The 15,882-nt window shown below is 50.4% G+C and overlaps 8 protein-coding genes across 8 annotated transcripts; 3 read left to right on the forward strand and 5 right to left on the reverse strand.

Moving 5' to 3' along the window:
• Positions 1 to 1,392: 1,392 nt before the first annotated feature.
• Positions 1,393 to 2,640, forward strand: PtrM4_134820 (uncharacterized protein; the record flags this gene model as incomplete). Its single annotated transcript, XM_066109221.1, has 1 exon — positions 1,393 to 2,640. One exon carries the CDS (start codon positions 1,393 to 1,395, stop codon positions 2,638 to 2,640), a length of 1,248 nt encoding a protein of 415 aa, XP_065960143.1.
• Positions 2,641 to 2,914: 274 nt separating this feature from the next.
• PtrM4_134830 (uncharacterized protein) lies at positions 2,915 to 5,483 on the forward strand (the record flags this gene model as incomplete). Its single annotated transcript, XM_066109222.1, has 2 exons — positions 2,915 to 2,921; positions 2,953 to 5,483. The coding sequence occupies 2 exons, from the start codon at positions 2,915 to 2,917 to the stop codon at positions 5,481 to 5,483; spliced, it is 2,538 nt and encodes an 845-aa protein (XP_065960144.1).
• Positions 5,484 to 6,650: 1,167 nt separating this feature from the next.
• Positions 6,651 to 7,625, forward strand: PtrM4_134840 (DDE-3 multi-domain protein; the record flags this gene model as incomplete). Its single annotated transcript, XM_066109223.1, has 1 exon — positions 6,651 to 7,625. The coding sequence occupies one exon, from the start codon at positions 6,651 to 6,653 to the stop codon at positions 7,623 to 7,625; it is 975 nt and encodes a 324-aa protein (XP_065960145.1).
• Positions 7,626 to 7,929: 304 nt separating this feature from the next.
• PtrM4_134850 (uncharacterized protein) lies at positions 7,930 to 9,624 on the reverse strand (the record flags this gene model as incomplete). Its single annotated transcript, XM_066109224.1, has 2 exons — positions 7,930 to 9,306; positions 9,385 to 9,624. 2 exons carry the CDS (start codon positions 9,622 to 9,624, stop codon positions 7,930 to 7,932), a joined length of 1,617 nt encoding a protein of 538 aa, XP_065960146.1.
• A 1,408-nt stretch (positions 9,625 to 11,032) lies between these two features.
• PtrM4_134860 (uncharacterized protein) lies at positions 11,033 to 12,443 on the reverse strand (the record flags this gene model as incomplete). The annotated part of the gene is made up of 3 exons (XM_066109225.1): positions 11,033 to 11,220; positions 11,273 to 12,085; positions 12,185 to 12,443. 3 exons carry the CDS (start codon positions 12,441 to 12,443, stop codon positions 11,033 to 11,035), a joined length of 1,260 nt encoding a protein of 419 aa, XP_065960147.1.
• Positions 12,444 to 12,785: 342 nt separating this feature from the next.
• Positions 12,786 to 13,142, reverse strand: PtrM4_134870 (uncharacterized protein; the record flags this gene model as incomplete). The annotated part of the gene is made up of 1 exon (XM_066109226.1): positions 12,786 to 13,142. One exon carries the CDS (start codon positions 13,140 to 13,142, stop codon positions 12,786 to 12,788), a length of 357 nt encoding a protein of 118 aa, XP_065960148.1.
• Positions 13,143 to 14,247: 1,105 nt separating this feature from the next.
• Positions 14,248 to 14,607, reverse strand: PtrM4_134880 (uncharacterized protein; the record flags this gene model as incomplete). The annotated part of the gene is made up of 1 exon (XM_066109227.1): positions 14,248 to 14,607. The coding sequence occupies one exon, from the start codon at positions 14,605 to 14,607 to the stop codon at positions 14,248 to 14,250; it is 360 nt and encodes a 119-aa protein (XP_065960149.1).
• A 164-nt stretch (positions 14,608 to 14,771) lies between these two features.
• PtrM4_134890 (uncharacterized protein) lies at positions 14,772 to 15,829 on the reverse strand (the record flags this gene model as incomplete). The annotated part of the gene is made up of 2 exons (XM_066109228.1): positions 14,772 to 15,731; positions 15,827 to 15,829. 2 exons carry the CDS (start codon positions 15,827 to 15,829, stop codon positions 14,772 to 14,774), a joined length of 963 nt encoding a protein of 320 aa, XP_065960150.1.
• Positions 15,830 to 15,882: the final 53 nt, after the last annotated feature.

The raw sequence follows: 15,882 nt of genomic DNA on the forward strand, positions 1-15,882 counted from the left end.
CTTCGCTGTTCTTAATACAACAACGATTTCGCTCACTCAGTTCCCTAATAATCCCTTACACACAACACTAGTTGCCTAGCTACCTATACAGACATTTTTCTTTAGTGTTTAGTATCGCCCACGATGGCCAAACGCTCTCGAGTTCCCACCAATACTGCTGCCGCCGCCGCCGCCGCCAAACGGGCGCGCCTATCAAGGCCCTCTGTCCTATCTCAGCGATCGCTGTCGCCTCAGGAAACCCTTGGCGCCGCCGTAAGCCAGGCCACAACGTTTGAGTCGCAATTTTTCGAGTCGCAAACAGAGGAGGAGGGTGCGGCTGAGGGCAGCCAGGCTGGTACAGCAGCAACAACAGAGGCTAGTGTTGATACAGAGCCTGATAATGGCGATAACTTTGACGGCATTAACTGGGATCGCCTCCCTCGGTTCATGAAGCCTCTTACAACTGGGCGGCGCGTCAAGAGTTGGATCTTTCAACATGGATATCGCGTTGTTGAGCTCTACGATCAGAATCGAGTGTGGTTTGTATGCAAATACTGCCACATCCACAAGGTCATTGACACTGGCGGCAGTGGAGTTTTTGACGTATCAAAGGCCACCTCCTCAGCTGCAGCTCATCTTGGCCTTCAGAAACGAGGCCATGGCTTTACAAAAGACGGCCTGAAGCCTCGAAGAACAGGGCAGCAACTCTCTCTACGACAGACGCTGGAGACTGGTGTTGCAGTCTCTCAAGAGGCTGCCAACGCGATGGGCAACTTCAACATCCAGCAGTTTCGTGAAGTTGCAGTGTTCTGCCTTCTTGATAACAACTTGCCAATGGAGCTACTTGCAAGGCCGTCCTTTCGCGAGATGATTAGCCTTGCAAACCCAGAGGCAGAGGCAGCTTTGTGGGTAAGTCCTCGCAGTGTAGCTACCTACGCAATGCGCCTCTTCCAATATATGCAGCCACAGATTGTCTGCGCTCTGTCAGAAGCTGCAAGCAAGATCCACATAAGCTTTGATGGTTGGACGACAAAGGGTGGCAAGCGTGGATTCTTTGGAGTCGTTGCACACTTTGCTAACGCCTCTGGAGTGATACAAGATCTCCCCATCGCCCTCCCACATCTCGCAGGCTCTCATACTGGTGATGCTATCGCTGATACAATTAAAAAGACGCTCCAAGAATACAGTATTGGGAGTGATAAACTCGGCTACTTCGTCCTCGACAATGCTGCAAACAACGATACTGCAGTCTCCTCGCTCGCCCACGCGTACGACTTCAACGCTGCTCACCGACGCCTCCGCTGCGGCCCTCACACGCTTAACCTTATTGGCCAGGCAATTATCTTTGGCAGCAATCAAGAGGCGTACAACAACAACAACAACGACGAGCAGCTCCAAACAGAGGAGGTGTACATGCAGGAGTGGCGTCAAGAAGGGCCCTTAGGTGTACTTATCGACGTTATCAACCATATAAAAACGCCTCAACAACACGAAATTTTCCGAAGCTTCCAAACCGCCGCCAACGCCGAGTTGCCAGCTAGAGAGCGCCTCCACGTACTTGAGCCTGTGAAGCCTGTTGTTACACGCTGGAACTCTTACTACGCTGCCTTCAAACGCGCAACTCAACTCCAGGCAGCATACAACTCTTACGCTGAGCACTACATTAACGCACTCTCCCTTGAAGATCGCCGCGCTTGTCAACGTGGCAATAAACTCCCTGAAGCACCTAGTTGGATGAGATCAACAGGACTTACAGCTGCTGATTGGGCGGTGATAACAGAGTATCAGGACTGCCTAGAGCCGCTTAAGCTTGCTACGGAGAAGCTTGAGGGTCGCGGAAAGGCAGGCAAATACGGCGCTATATATGAGACTATTCCTGTATTTGAATACGTACTTGGCGCGCTCGAAGCCCGTACGCGCTCGTACGAGCAAGTTGACTTCAACCCACCTGATGCGCCTGAAGATCACCTCTTTGTTAACCTCCGCGCCGCCTGGAGTAAGGCCAACGATTACTACAACAAGCTCGATCGATCGCCAGCATACTACGCTGCTACCTGCCTCCATCCATACTACAAATACTACTGCGAGAACAGCTGGGTGGATAAGCCAGAATGGCTAACATCAGCCAACGCTGGCTTCCTGCAGCTCTGGCAGTCGTATAAGCCTCAACGTACACGTCCTCTATCTCAAACAACTGCAAAACCAAGGCATAGAGGAATAGATGATGTGATTGGCGCCCTCGTACGGCGCAACAAGGCTCAGGTAGAGGCTGCCCACGACGATGAGTACGAGCGCTGGAGAACTCAAGAGCCAGAGTGGACAAGCGAACAGTATCTTAGCGATTGCCACCCAGTCAAGTACTGGATTCAATTACGCTCAAAATACCCGTGTTTAAGCCAGTTTGCGATTGATATACTCACGATACCAGCATCTAGTTGCGACTGCGAGAGGCTCTTTAGCGAGCTTGGCGATTTACTTGAGCCGCGCCGGCGAGCTCTTGGCAGCGAGTTACTTGCTGCCCTTCAGCTTGTACGTTCGTGGAGACGAGCTGGCTTTGACGGCTTGTACAACAACGGTGATGATGAAGATAAGTGGAGTGACGTCAAAGATGAGGAGATTGTACAACAGTACGATATAGAAGGCTGGAGTACAACACCATAACCCCCTGTATACTACTTCTTAGCATCAATCAGCCAATCAACCAATCAATCGCAATCAATCTGCTCAAAAACCCTAACAATCAATCCGCAATCAATCAGCAGCGTCGCCGCAAGCTAATCAAACCAATCGACAACCTTAAGATTGATTGATTTGATTGTTGCGGAGTCTGTAAATGGTTCACAAAACTTGACGTTATCGCAGCCTTCCACAAGATCCGTGTGGCCAAAGGAGAAGAATGGAAGACAGCTTTCCGAACAAGATACGGCCTATTCGAATGGCGGGTTGCTCCCTTCGGACTAACAGGAGCACCAGCCGCATTTCAACGCTACGTAAATGGTGTTCTACAGGATTACCTTGACGACTTTGTTTCAGCCTACGTTGACGACATCTTAATCTACTCGTCAGGATCGCTTCAGGATCACAGAGAGAAGGTTGGAAAGGTTCTTCAACGCCTTATAGACGCTGGACTGCAGATTGATATCGACAAGTGCGAGTTCGAGACTAAACGAGTCAAATACCTCGGGTACATTGTGGAAGCAGAAGTGGGCATTCGAGTTGATCCTGAAAAGATTATCGCAATCCGCGAATGGGCTACACCAACGTCAGTTAAGGCTATCCGAGCATTTATTGGTTTTGCCAACTTTTACCGAGTTTTTATACCAAACTTCTCGGACATTGCTGAACCGCTTATCAACCTAACTAAGAAAGAGATGGTTTTTCATTCGGACGAGGCTTGCAATCAAGCATTTGAAACGATTAAGGAACTTCTCATTACAGCACCAATACTCGGCCATTTTGATCCAGAGAAGGACACCTTGGTAGAAGCCGACTCCTCAGGACATGCAACTGGCGGCCTATTGCTGCAGAAGGACAAGAACAACAACTGGCAACCCGTTGCCTACTACTCAAAGAAGCACTCACCAACAGAGGCCAATTATCCAATTCATGACAAGGAGCTTCTAGCTATTGTTCGTTGCTTAGAAGCATGGGCTCCTGAACTACGTATGGTTAGGAAGTTCACAGTTCTGACGGACCACAAGAACCTTCAATACTTCTACCGCGAACGACAGCTGTCTGAAAGACAAGTACGTTGGTCAGAGTTTCTCTCACGATTCGACTTCTCCCTGGAATGGAAACCTGGAAAGACTATGGGAAAACCTGACGCCCTGTCACGACGAGAACAAGACCTACCCGCCAACTACGACGATGAACGAATACGGTCTCGATTTATCCGTCTTTTCCAGAGCAAGCACTTGCAGAGTGTTCAAATCCAGTCCCTGTCGTCCGAGGAGATTGACTTCACAGAAGAGATACGCATGTTTGAGGACCAGGACATGCAAAATCTCTGGCACCGAAGCCGCCAAGAGGATAAGCTTTATCAGGAGCTCACTACGCTGGTAGCAAACAAGGAGCGGAACCTCCCTACCAAACTTCAGAAGGAGAAGTCAGCGAGTATAGCAGAATGCACCCTAGACGAGAGAGGCCTGTTGCGATTTCGAGACCGGATATGGATCCCTGACTGCGAACCACTTCGCACACGAATTATTCAAAATATTCACGACTCGCATATCACCGGCCATCCTGGACGAGATCTTACCTACTCAATCTTATCAAGGCAGTTCTTCTGGTCAGGTGTAGCAAGCGACGTGCGACGCTTTGTCCGTAACTGCGAGATTTGCGGGAGGAATACGATATGGAGAGAGACAAAGAAGGGCCTCCTTAAACCGCTACCGATCCCAGAACGTATATGGGGAGAACTTTCAATCGATTTTATTACGGACTTGCCGCCATCTGGACGCGATGACGCAACGAACTGCATGGTGGTCACTGATCGGCTGACAAAGGGAGTTGAACTGGAAGGCATGCACGATATCTCGGCAGAAGCAGTAGCACAACGGCTTTTAGAACGGCATTACCCTATTCATGGTATTCCAACGGCAATTACGAGCGATAGAGGACCACAATTCGTCAGCGATCTTTGGAGGCATTTCTGTAAACTCCTCAGCGTTGAGCAACGCCTGTCGACTGCCTATCATCCGCAAACCGATGGTGCAACAGAGCGAATGAACCAAGAGATTGAGAAGATGATTCGAATCTGGGCCACCTACACGCAAGAAAATTGGCTAGCACTTTTACCTATCGTTATGGGAGCAATCAACAATCGCGAGGCCTCATCTACTGGCCTAAGCCCCTTCTATTTTATGCACGGATATCACAATGAACCCATTCAGCTGGTAGAGGATCGAACTATTCAGGACCGACCAAAGAGAGACGGCGAAGCACTGGCAGAAGGCTTCCTTAAAAGACTCCAAGACGCAACAGAGTGGGCCCAAGCTGCGATCGCGATAACACAAGAGAAACAGCAACATCAAGCTAACAAGACAAGAACAGCAGCGCCCCAATACAAGGAGGGAGACTGGGTGTTTTTGAACCTTAGAAACGTGAAGACAACACGACCTTCCAAGAAGCTAGACTGGTTGCATGGAAAGTACAAAGTCTTGAGGCAGGTCAACTCCCACTCTTATCAACTTGACGTTCCGGGGAAGATCCATCCTGTCTTCCACGTAGACCTGCTTCGCTACGCGCCTAACGACTCTCTCCCATCGCAGAAGGTTGGAGACACTCAGCCAGGGCCTATACTTGTAGATGGAGACGAGCTATGGCTGGTTGAACGTATTCTGGGCGAACGCACAACAAGGCAGGGAGGGAAAGAAATCAAGGAGGCATATGTGAAGTGGGTGGACTATACTGAACCGACATGGGAACCTGCGAGTAACGTACTAAAGACTGACGCTTGGAGGAAATGGAGAAAACTACGCGCTAAAGGGAAAGGAGGGGGGTAATGTAACGGGCTGAGCCTCGAGTCACATGACTAGGCTGCTAGCCTAGTCGCTTCCCCGGCAACGTGAGGGCCGTGCGCCAACCCAAACAAAGCAGGCTCGCCGCTTGCGTCTTACCTTCTTTCTTCATCTTGACTGTAAATAGCATCTGGACTAGGTAGCTGGAATACAGTCCCTACAGACCGTTCACACCTGTCACGAGGACGCTAAGTCACATGACCCACACCGCTCTATATTAGCCGAGCTTTGTATAGTTAGCAATTGACACACTTACATGCCATGACTGAGAGAGTCATTCTTTCTCAACACTAATTAATTAAGCTTCGTCTTTTAAGCTTGATTGCTAACTAATCTCTATGCGAGAGGCTTGATTGATGGAACCGTTGGCTTGATTGTAGATTGATCAAGCGCTTGTAAGCCGCTTGATTGTTGACAGGTCTGGTTACAACAGGTACGGCGAGGAGGGAGAAGGTGGTGACGCGCATGTTTGGTGTGGGAGCTGTGAAGTTGAGGCTGGTTTTGAGCGACGTAGGAATGTTGGCAAGTAATCGCAATGTGCTTGATCACTGCACTGAGGCTCCATTTATATGTGCTTTCGTGTAGACCTTCCAACAACACTACGGTGTGCGTGTTCCGGCAGACCACCGCTTGACGTGGCTCTTACTGTACGTGAGTTTGCATTTTTAGAAATGTTCGTGATGTCTGCGACGGTATCGTGTTGATTCTGACGTGGTCGTATCGGTTCTGACTGCATGGTCGGTGGGACCGATGTCTGCCGTCTTTGCTCTTCGACTGTCTGTGTTTATGACAGCGCCTGGGCAGAGTGATAGACACAGGCAATGCTGCCTACTAGTCGTTCTACAGGTGGTAGAAAAGCGCGACATGGCTACACCGTGTAGCAGGGGAGAATGGTGATGCCGATGCTGCTCTCCGATGCATCGGCGTCGGTGGTTCTTGGAATCTTATGGGTGTTTCTCGAAATACCTTGAGCCACCTGGATCTGGTTGGCTTGGTGGCCAAGAACATCAACTCCTATAGTAATTTGTTAGTAAATCGATGCAGCCACGCTTTCTAACACCCACAACGTATTTGAAGTTCATTGTTTGCTGCGATCGCCTCTACTGACTCGCGTTTTTGGTGTTGCAATTTTCTCGAGCCCATCTCATCGCGATGCCAGGCACCGGCCACCGCTTGCAGCCCGCTGTTCTCCAGGCTATCCTCGACCGAATTGCTGCCTGCGAAAGTGATCGAGCCATCTCTAGAGCTACAGGTGCGAGCCGTAACACAGTAGCAAAGCTGAGGTTGAGCTTAGAGTTTTGGGGCGTGCCTTATCCGCCGCGCTGCGTTCGACTTGGGCGGCCATCTATACTCCGGCAAGCTCAGCGCGAAGGCCTTCAGGCATACCTCAATGGCTCACCGGGCGCATACATGGATGAGATGAGGGACTTCTTGTACGACGAGTACGACGTTAGGATAAGCCTTGCGAGCGTTTACCGAGAGCTAGAGAAGATGAGATGGTCTCGCAAGCTTGCAACAAAGCGGGCAAAGGAGCAGAGTGAGCCACTCCGCCGCCTCTATCTTGCCAGGATGGCGCAACACTATAAGGCGGAGCAGATCGTTGCGTTGGACGAGAGCGCCTGCAATGAGCGTACGGGCGACCGCAAGTATGGCTGGTCTCCAATCGGGGAGCCGGTGGAGCTATCACACAGCTTCAGGCGATCAGAACGGTGGTCGCTGCTGCCAGCCATGACGATAGATGGCTACATAAGCTATAAGATCTTTCAAGGCGCGATTACATCTGAGATCCTAGAAGACTTCTTAGAGTTTCAAGTGCTGCCGTTCTGCAATCCTCACCCAGGGCCAGCCTCAGTAATCGTGCTTGATAACGCCTCCATCCATCGATCAGAGCGTGTACGGGTGCTTTGCCAAAGTGCTGGAGTACTCCTTGAGTATCTGCCGCCATACTCACCAGATTTCAACCCCATCGAGAAGAGCTTTAAGCAGCTCAAGGGGTGGATGAAAAGGAATTCAGCGCAAGCGGAGAACTTCATTGACTTTGGGGTCTTTCTTGAGTATGCAGCGCAGCTGGTGTGCTGTAATATTAACTGCAGAAGCTGGTTCCATAGGTGTGGCTATCCCTATTAATTGTGCTTTTAAATGGATGCCACAGTACGTTTCTATAGGTAGATGATACCATACAAATGCGAACGATTACACCTTAATGCGCAACCCACAAAAGCGATTTAATAATTCTAAAAAAATAAGAGCTATTTCTATACATATAGAACTATCTTAGGAAGTTAACCTGTTATAATCGCATAACGTTGTAGTGTTGTACATAGGGCTATCCAAATAGACTATTGTTGCAGCGCATTTGAAACGCCTGAAAAACCTCAACACTATAGCGGGCACGGGCCGCTGTCACCAAAAACGCTCAGGCCACTAAGCTTCAAGCATTCTCGCCATCATCCTCCACAACACTGCTAGACGGTTCAACCACCAATTTCTTGCGCGCAATCTCTTCTCTTTTCTTACAACGTTCGACTCGTCTCCAGTTACGATCTGTGAGACCCTGGTACCCAGCTTGCCATTCTTTTGCAGTGTTTTGTAGCGTGAAAAACCAGCCAGGAGGCTGCTTGAAATGCTGCGTCCACAACTTCAAGATATCACCAGATGGCTGCATCAAGAGGTTGATATCCATAGCTCCGTCAATAACAAGAGTCTTATAAAGCTCGTTAATGTCCTCTCCAACTGTAGGAAATTTTAACTTAAGGTAGTTAAAGAAATTACTAGTATGCTCGTTAATCTCCTGCTCATGATCATATCGGATAGGCGCCCACTGAGATGCACTAGATACCTCAGCTCTTGTTATCGTTGGTGCAGCTGCCTGCAAGTTAGACTCCTGTTGAGGTTGCCTGTTCATCCGCTCAAGCTGTCCAACGATGAGCAGTTTTGTTAAGCTTTTGATATCATCGTCGCCATCTCCAGCCGCCCGCAACTTGCGCGTTTTCTCATGCACCCGCAGGTCCTTTGCTCTCAAAATTGCAAGCCGTACATCATCAGATGGCTCATCGTACGTTGCCCTTCTCGCTGTAATTGCTCTTGCCCACATGGAGATAATGTTGCCGTTGACAAAGAGGTGATCTTCGAAGCGCGCTGGCTGCCTCGCTGTTGGCGCCATCCAGCAGCAATAAGGATAGTTCTCGCAATGGGTATCTGTACAGCGCCATCTATCCCGGATAGCAATAGCATGCCCGCTACCTGCTTGTTCAGCTGCTATTACACCAGCAAGCCCCTCCTCTTGAATCACCGTTGCGGTGCGTCGACGAGGACCGTCGACAACCGTTGGCAACGGCTGCTGCTCCCCTGGAATTTCAGCCAAGATGAGCTCGAAATCGACGTTTACTGGCTCGCTGACATAGTTATCAACCTCTACAACAAGGCGCTGAAAGCTATTCCACGTTGCATCAACACCTCGCCGCAATCGCTTTATCGCGCGCTCGCGTTTGGCCTGCTTAGCTGGGTAAACAACAGTGCAAACAGATGAGATCTTCGCTCTTTTTGGCCGTAATTCTGCAACAACGTCATCTACCCACTGCCATAGGTCGTCGAAATGCAGCGAGTACAGCCGTACGCCGTGCTCGCTATCGGCAGCTTCAGGAATAAAGTGTTTCTCCATATCACCACCAAGGCAAGCCCTCCACCTAACGCGCAGTACAGGATTAACCTCATCCTCTAGCGCTTGCGATGAGCGAGGCAGCCATGGAGTGCCTTCTTGACGTCGGTACGCTGGCTCTCCCTCATCCTCAACACTACCGGCAGCGCCCTTAGCAGCGATCTCATCCTCATCCTCAGGCAGCGGATCGCCATCTCCATCCTCGAAAGTATCCTCATCCTCGCCAACGATATCTTCAGCTTGCGCGGAGGCAGCTGTTTGGGTGGCTTGCAGCTCAGGCTCGGACAACGGGCTTTGACGGCGCGGCGGGGCAGTCGCTGGAGGCGACGGCAGCGCCTCACGGCGGACACGTTTAGGCGTTAAATGGGTAGGATTTTGTCTAGTTGCTGGCGCTCTACGCTTCTGGGAGGACGGGTTAACGCCTTGATCGAATGGCTGCTTCGGCTTACGCTGGCGCTTGGGCGGCATCCCAACAGCAGCTAGATTGAGCTCGCAACAAGCTCCACACAAACAAAACGCTATACACGAACGATTTAGAGTACAGGACTAGCTTCATGGGCTTCTGGAGGTGGGAAACGGCTGCTGCATTAATTTACTAACAAATTACTATGGGAGTTGATGTTCTTGGGCACCAAGCTAACCAGATCCAGGCGGCTCAAGGTATTTCGAAAACCACAATACCTCTTGGCTTCCCTGCTTCGGAAAAGGGCGGATCCTGACAGGACATGCCGCACAGACTGCTGTCAAATTTGATCAACAAGACCTAGACGAGCCAGACTGTTTTTTTGAATGCATGCACATGGCCCCACCTAGATCTAGTAAGATTGGGTATGATTTCGTTCCTGATTCTGTGGTTTCTGTCGTCGCTGAGTGGATAGCTTCGATTTCTGGCGACAAGATCATGATCGGGCCACTTGAGGACGCAGCGATCACAGTAAGCAGTCAGAGGGCTCGTGCAGGCACACCCACCAGTTCATCTACGTACGTACCAGACGGCCCAATTGATCCCCGGGAACCAACCCCACAACGACTTCCATGGCAAAAAGAACGTGAGATCGTCTTACATACATGTCCCTTTCGTATTCGAACTGGCACGGTCACTGACGTCCGTACCCCGTGATGAACATAGCTCCTGTACTAAAATTTCCAATCGTATCATGTGACCTTGTCAGACTCCGCAACAATCAAGTCAAGACAATCTGAGACCGATTTCTTGACTTGATTAGGCGAGAGCAGCCCTACGGATTGTTTTGATTGCAGATTGAGGTGTCGTGAGGCAGTTGAGATTGTCTTGACTTGACTTGATTGTCAGAAATTTTAGATTTTGGTAGTGTAGCTACTCCCCTAGAGTTACGATATCTAACGAGTCTGTCTAGTTGTATATATCGTACTCTCGCGCTAGTGAGTCGTCTGTAAAGCTCTCGCTACTACTGCCGCTACTATCACCGTCGCCGCTGTGCGTTTCAATTGTTTTTATGGTAGTGTAGCCAGCCCGAGTCTATGCCCGTATAAGCTGTAGAGCCGCAAGCAACTCACTGCCGATCGCGCGTCGTTTTGGCTCGAGTAGATCACCGAGCTCACTAAAGAGCCGCTCGCACTCACAGCTTGAGGCTGGGATAGTCAGTATATCGATTGCAAACTGGCTTAAACAGGGGTATTTTGAGCGCATCGCAATCCAGTACTGGATAACGTTACCGTCGTCAAGGCTACGCCATGGCGGCTCTTGATTAAGCCAGCGGTCATACTCATCGCCTTGCGGGGCTGCTGCTGTGTGATTACGCTGTGTATAGGCCCCGATTACCTCGTCTATATCGCTTGTTCGGGCGGCTCGAGCCGCTGGAATAGCCACTGGCGTTGGCAGCTTTTTATAGCTTTTCTAAAGCCGCTGGAAGCCCTTATTAGCGGCCTCGATCCACTCTAGCTTCTCGCTCCAACTGTTTTCACAGTAGTATTTGTAGAGAGGGTGGAGGCACGTAGCAGCGTAATAGACTGGGGAGTCGTCGAGCTTATTGTAGTAAGCGTCAGCCTTGTTCCAGGCAGCGCGGAGGTTAATATGAAGGTGATCTATAGACGCAATCGTTAGCGAGGAAAACCTGTAAGTAGCTGCAAAATATACCTTCTGGCGCCTCGTTATGCGCGTTGAAGTTAACGTCAATCCATGGCTGCGCAAGCTCTTCGAGGTTACGCAGTATATACTCGAAGACTGGCAGCACTTCGTAGATTGCGCCAAAACTGCCAACCTTACCGCGACCCTCTAGCCTCTTCGTTGCTATCTTAAGCGGCTTAAGGCAGTTCTGGTACTCTGTAATTGTTGCCCAGTCGTTGGCAGCGAGCCCGCCTTGCCTCATCCAAGCCGGCACATCCTTGCAGGCGCTACCGCTGCGCTTTTCGTTAAAAGCGACACTTTTAATGTGGTGCTCCATATATCGATTAAAGGCGCCGTGGAGCTTTGTAGCGCGCTTAATAGCGGCGTGATACGAGTTCCAGCGGGTGACGACCGGGCGTACGGGTGTAAGGAGTGGGATCTGATCATCGGCCGGCAGCGCTTTGTTGGCGTCGCACTGGCAAGCCTGGAAAAGCTCATGCTGCTGCGGCGTCCTGATGAAGTTGATAACTGCAATTAGCGTGCCTAATTGCCCATGTCGGCGCCACTCGCGCATGTACAGCTCCTCTGTTCTAAGCTGCTCTGCAACGTTGTTGTACGAGTCCTTGTCGTCGCCGAAAAGCAGAGCTTGCCCAATAAGATTGATCGTATGAGGGCTGCAGCGGAGACGATGGTGTATAGAATCAAAGCCGCCGTAATCGCGCGCAATTGCTGCAATTGCGGTGTCATTATTTGACGCGTTGTCGAGGACAAAGTAGCCTAATTGATTAGGTGTAATGCCAAACTCTCTCAGCGTCTGGATAACAACAGCAGCAATAGCCTCGCCTATAGAAGTTAGCTAGGTTGCGCAGAATTGTATTTTTATCTTGCCTGTGTGCGCGCCAGCGAGCTGCGGGAGGCTAATAGGCAAGTCGTGTACGGCACTAGCTGCTGTAGCAAAATGGGCAACGATCCTAAAGAAGCCGCGCTTCCCGCCCTTAGTTGTCCAGCCGTCAAAGCTTATGTGTATTTTGCTTATAGCTGCAGATAGGGCTAAGACTATCTGCGGCTTTAGCAACTTGAACAGCCTTATCGCGTACGTTGCGACACTGCGAGGGCTTCGCCACAACGCGCTTTCTGCCTCTGGGTTGGCGAACTTGATCATGTCGCGCGTCGATTGCCGGGCGATTATTTCCATTAGCATATTGTTGTCGACAAGCTAGAGAATAAAGGCGAGTCGAAACTGTTGTACGTTAAAGTAGCCAAATACGTTGGCTGCTTCTTAGGATAGTTCAACGCCGCCGTCGATCGCCTGCTGCAGCGATAGCTGACCTTGCCCGTACGCGATGCTGCTTTTTGCGTCGAGATCGTTAGACAGGCCATAGCCTCGTGCAGCCTTCCGGAGGTGAGTTGCTGCTGCAGACGTCGCTCTCGTTATATCGTATAGGCCACCACCAAAGACCTTGTGAGAATGGCAGTATCTACATACAAACCACACGCTTTTTAGGTTACTCCGCTTAACAACGCGATAGCCATGCTGATATATCTAACTCTTCTTACCTGTTGGCGCCTTAACTGGCTTCATGTATTGCTTCAGCCGCTCCCAATTAATCCTATCAAAGTGATCAGCCCCGTCAGTCTCCCACGTCGACCGGCCTGCGCCAGCGTCGTCTGCTATTAATCCAGTGCCAGCGTGGCTGCCCTCAGTGGGCGCGGCGATCTCAGCTTTAGGTTGCGACTCCAAAAATTGCGTTTCCCACGCTGGCTCAGACGGCGACTCAGTGGCCTGGCTAGCTAGGGCTTCTCGGGGCGACAGCGATCGCTGCGATAGGCGCAGTCGTTTAGCAGCTTTAGCAGCAACTGTAGGTGCGCCGCTACGCTTCTTTTGAGATTGGGGAGGCATTGTAACGCGTTGTTAAAAACGAACGATATAGGCGGAGGATAGAGGGGTGAGGGGAGCTCCGCTAGGTAATACGACTTAGTAGGACGCGCCACGACGCGTCACGACGCGCTATCACGAGAAACTCCATCCTTTATCTATCCTTCACCCTCCACCCCTACAGCAGCGGCACAATCTCATCAATCTGGTAATCTAGATGTCACGGATTGATTGATTGAGCTACCAATCTAAAGACTAGCTTCTTGATTTGATTATAGCTTCAATCTGACAATCTCACAAGATCAATCTCACAATCCGGATTGATTGTTGCGGACTCTGGACCTTGTCAGCATGCGCCACATCGTACATGTAATCCGGTTGTCCTGCTAGTTGTTTCCATATAGTCAGGCTTTACGAAAGTACGAACGTCAGTTCAAGCATAGTACGAGTCGGATAGCATGGTTTGTACGTAGGATAGAATGGTTTTTGAGTAGAGACTCTGAACTTACACTGTAGCGGTGTGAGGAGAGGAGGAGGACTGCGTTGCATTGTGTAGCTATGGAGGAACTGCAGCTATATAGGTGTGTGTGATGAGAAAGTGTGGTAGCGATAGCCGTACCCAACTCTCACCCAAGTCGGTCTTGACAAGTCCCAAACCGTTACATACACTATACCCAATACACTCTCGTTGCGGGAATTAATTTCGGTCGGGGACACTAAGGTGTTCTTGGCAATGCACTCTATATAGCCCTCTAGATTTAAGTGGAGGGATGACATGTTGGCTGTACGTGACATGGTAAGTAGGCAAAATTTAACGCCGGTAGCTTCCTGCCTTATAAGACCGACTAGACAGTATAATACTGTGTATCCCGTAGTGAGAAATCTATTCACTCCCTGTTGCGGTGGAGTGAACAGTGCGCATGTGCGGAGAATTGAAGGATTGAACTGAGGTTGTATTGTACAAGCTATGGAAAGTTTATGTAGATGGGTGACGTCAACCGTGCTAGTCCCAAATAGGCATCGTTCCATTACAAATGTGAGTTGCGACTGCAGGAGAGACCCCAAACCGTGACACACCCCCCAGCTGGCGTAGACGCGCAGGCAGGGAGTCAACGACAGCTGAACAGGATCAGTGTATATAGATGCCGTCGAGGTCGTCTCCATTAGCTTGACGTAGTCCCCTCAGGCGCTCAGTGATATCCACGAGGCCAAGTTGGCGGACAAACTCCATAAATTTCTGCTTTGGTAGTACCTTCGTGAGTCCATCAGCAGGCATATGATCAGTAGGTACCCATTTGACGTTAATGCGTGAGGCGGTGACCTCCTGTCGAATCCAGAGCTGGTGGATGTCGACGTGCTTGATCTTTGTATGAAGCTTATCATGCTCCTTCGTGACAATACCAACAGTCTGCTGGTTGTCGCACCAGATGGTAGGCGTGCAGTCGAGCGTAAGGTCAATACCAGCGAAGAAGCGCATCCACTCCTCCATCTGCGCACAGTCCGCAACAATCAATTAAGTGGGTCCTAGAAGGTTCAGATTGGATTGATTGATTACCGCTTTAAGCCTAGTAGTTACCTATAGGAGTTTAAGCCCTACCTAGATAGGTAAGTGGGTCTAGGAGAGTGACCGGATTGAATTGATTGTTGCGGAGTCTACATCTGCGAGGCTGCGAGGGAAAGTGAGAGCAGTTCAGATTCTGTGGTTGATTTTGTGACTGTGCGCTGGACAGTAGATTTCCAGTCGATCATGAGTCCTCCAAACTTGAATGCGTACCCCTGAGAGCTGCGGCGCGTCTCAGGCTCGTCAGCATACGAGGCGTCGGATGATCCAAAGAAGAGAGGATCGCGATACGTCGGATCGTCGGAGAGATACTCAGCCATGTCTTGCGCGCTAGCAGAGGCTTCAAGAGCGAGAGCCTTCGTGCTGAGCAGGTAGCGCCAGGTCTGGCGGATCTTCGAGACGTGAGACTGTCCTGGGTTGGTGAGGTGGCAGGCGAAGACGACGTGCGTTCGAGCGACGTCAGGTCTACCCCAGACAGCAATATATGCAAGGGAACCAACAAGCTGCTGGTAGAGTTTCGTACGAGCAGTATCAGTCTCCTCAGTAGACTGTGGCATCCAGTTCTCCGTCAGCGGGACGTCTGGAGCCTTGCCCACAGCCTCGATGCTAAATCGAGCGCACACCTTGTCGATGAAAGCGTCTTGGACTAGCCAGGTTTTGTGCAGAGCTCGATCGCGGACGATGCGAATACCGAGAAACCAGGTAAGGTCCCCCATCGCTTTGATGTTGTATAGGTCTACCAGATCCTTCTCGAAGGACCGGTGGTGATAGGCGTTTGATCGATGAAACGCCATAACAATGTCGTCAACGTAGACGAATAGGATAAGCCAGCGGCTCGTGTACAAGCAAGGAAAGCCTTCGACTGGCTTTAGACCTAGCTTGACAAGCTGTCGACGTAGCTCATTGTACCATAAGATTGGTGCCTCCTTCAGGCCGTAGAGGGCGCGGAGCACCAGCATGATCTCGCCTTCAATATGGCGGAAGGCCTTAGGTGTTTCAGCGTATAGCTTGCGGTTAGTCTTTGCGTTTAAGAAGGCAGTAGGGACGTCATACTGCTTCAATTCGAGATCGAAGTAATTAGCGATTGCCAGAGATGTCAACAAGCAAGTCAAGCTGGCTTGATTCTTATCGATTGCAGATCACAGACCATTCTCTGGGACGTGCCACTGTGCACGAGCCTCTATATTGTCTGTGATCTGCAAT

Source organism: Pyrenophora tritici-repentis, chromosome 8, assembly GCF_003171515.1.
Source record: "Pyrenophora tritici-repentis strain M4 chromosome 8, whole genome shotgun sequence".
Taxonomy (NCBI): Eukaryota; Fungi; Ascomycota; class Dothideomycetes; order Pleosporales; family Pleosporaceae; genus Pyrenophora; species Pyrenophora tritici-repentis.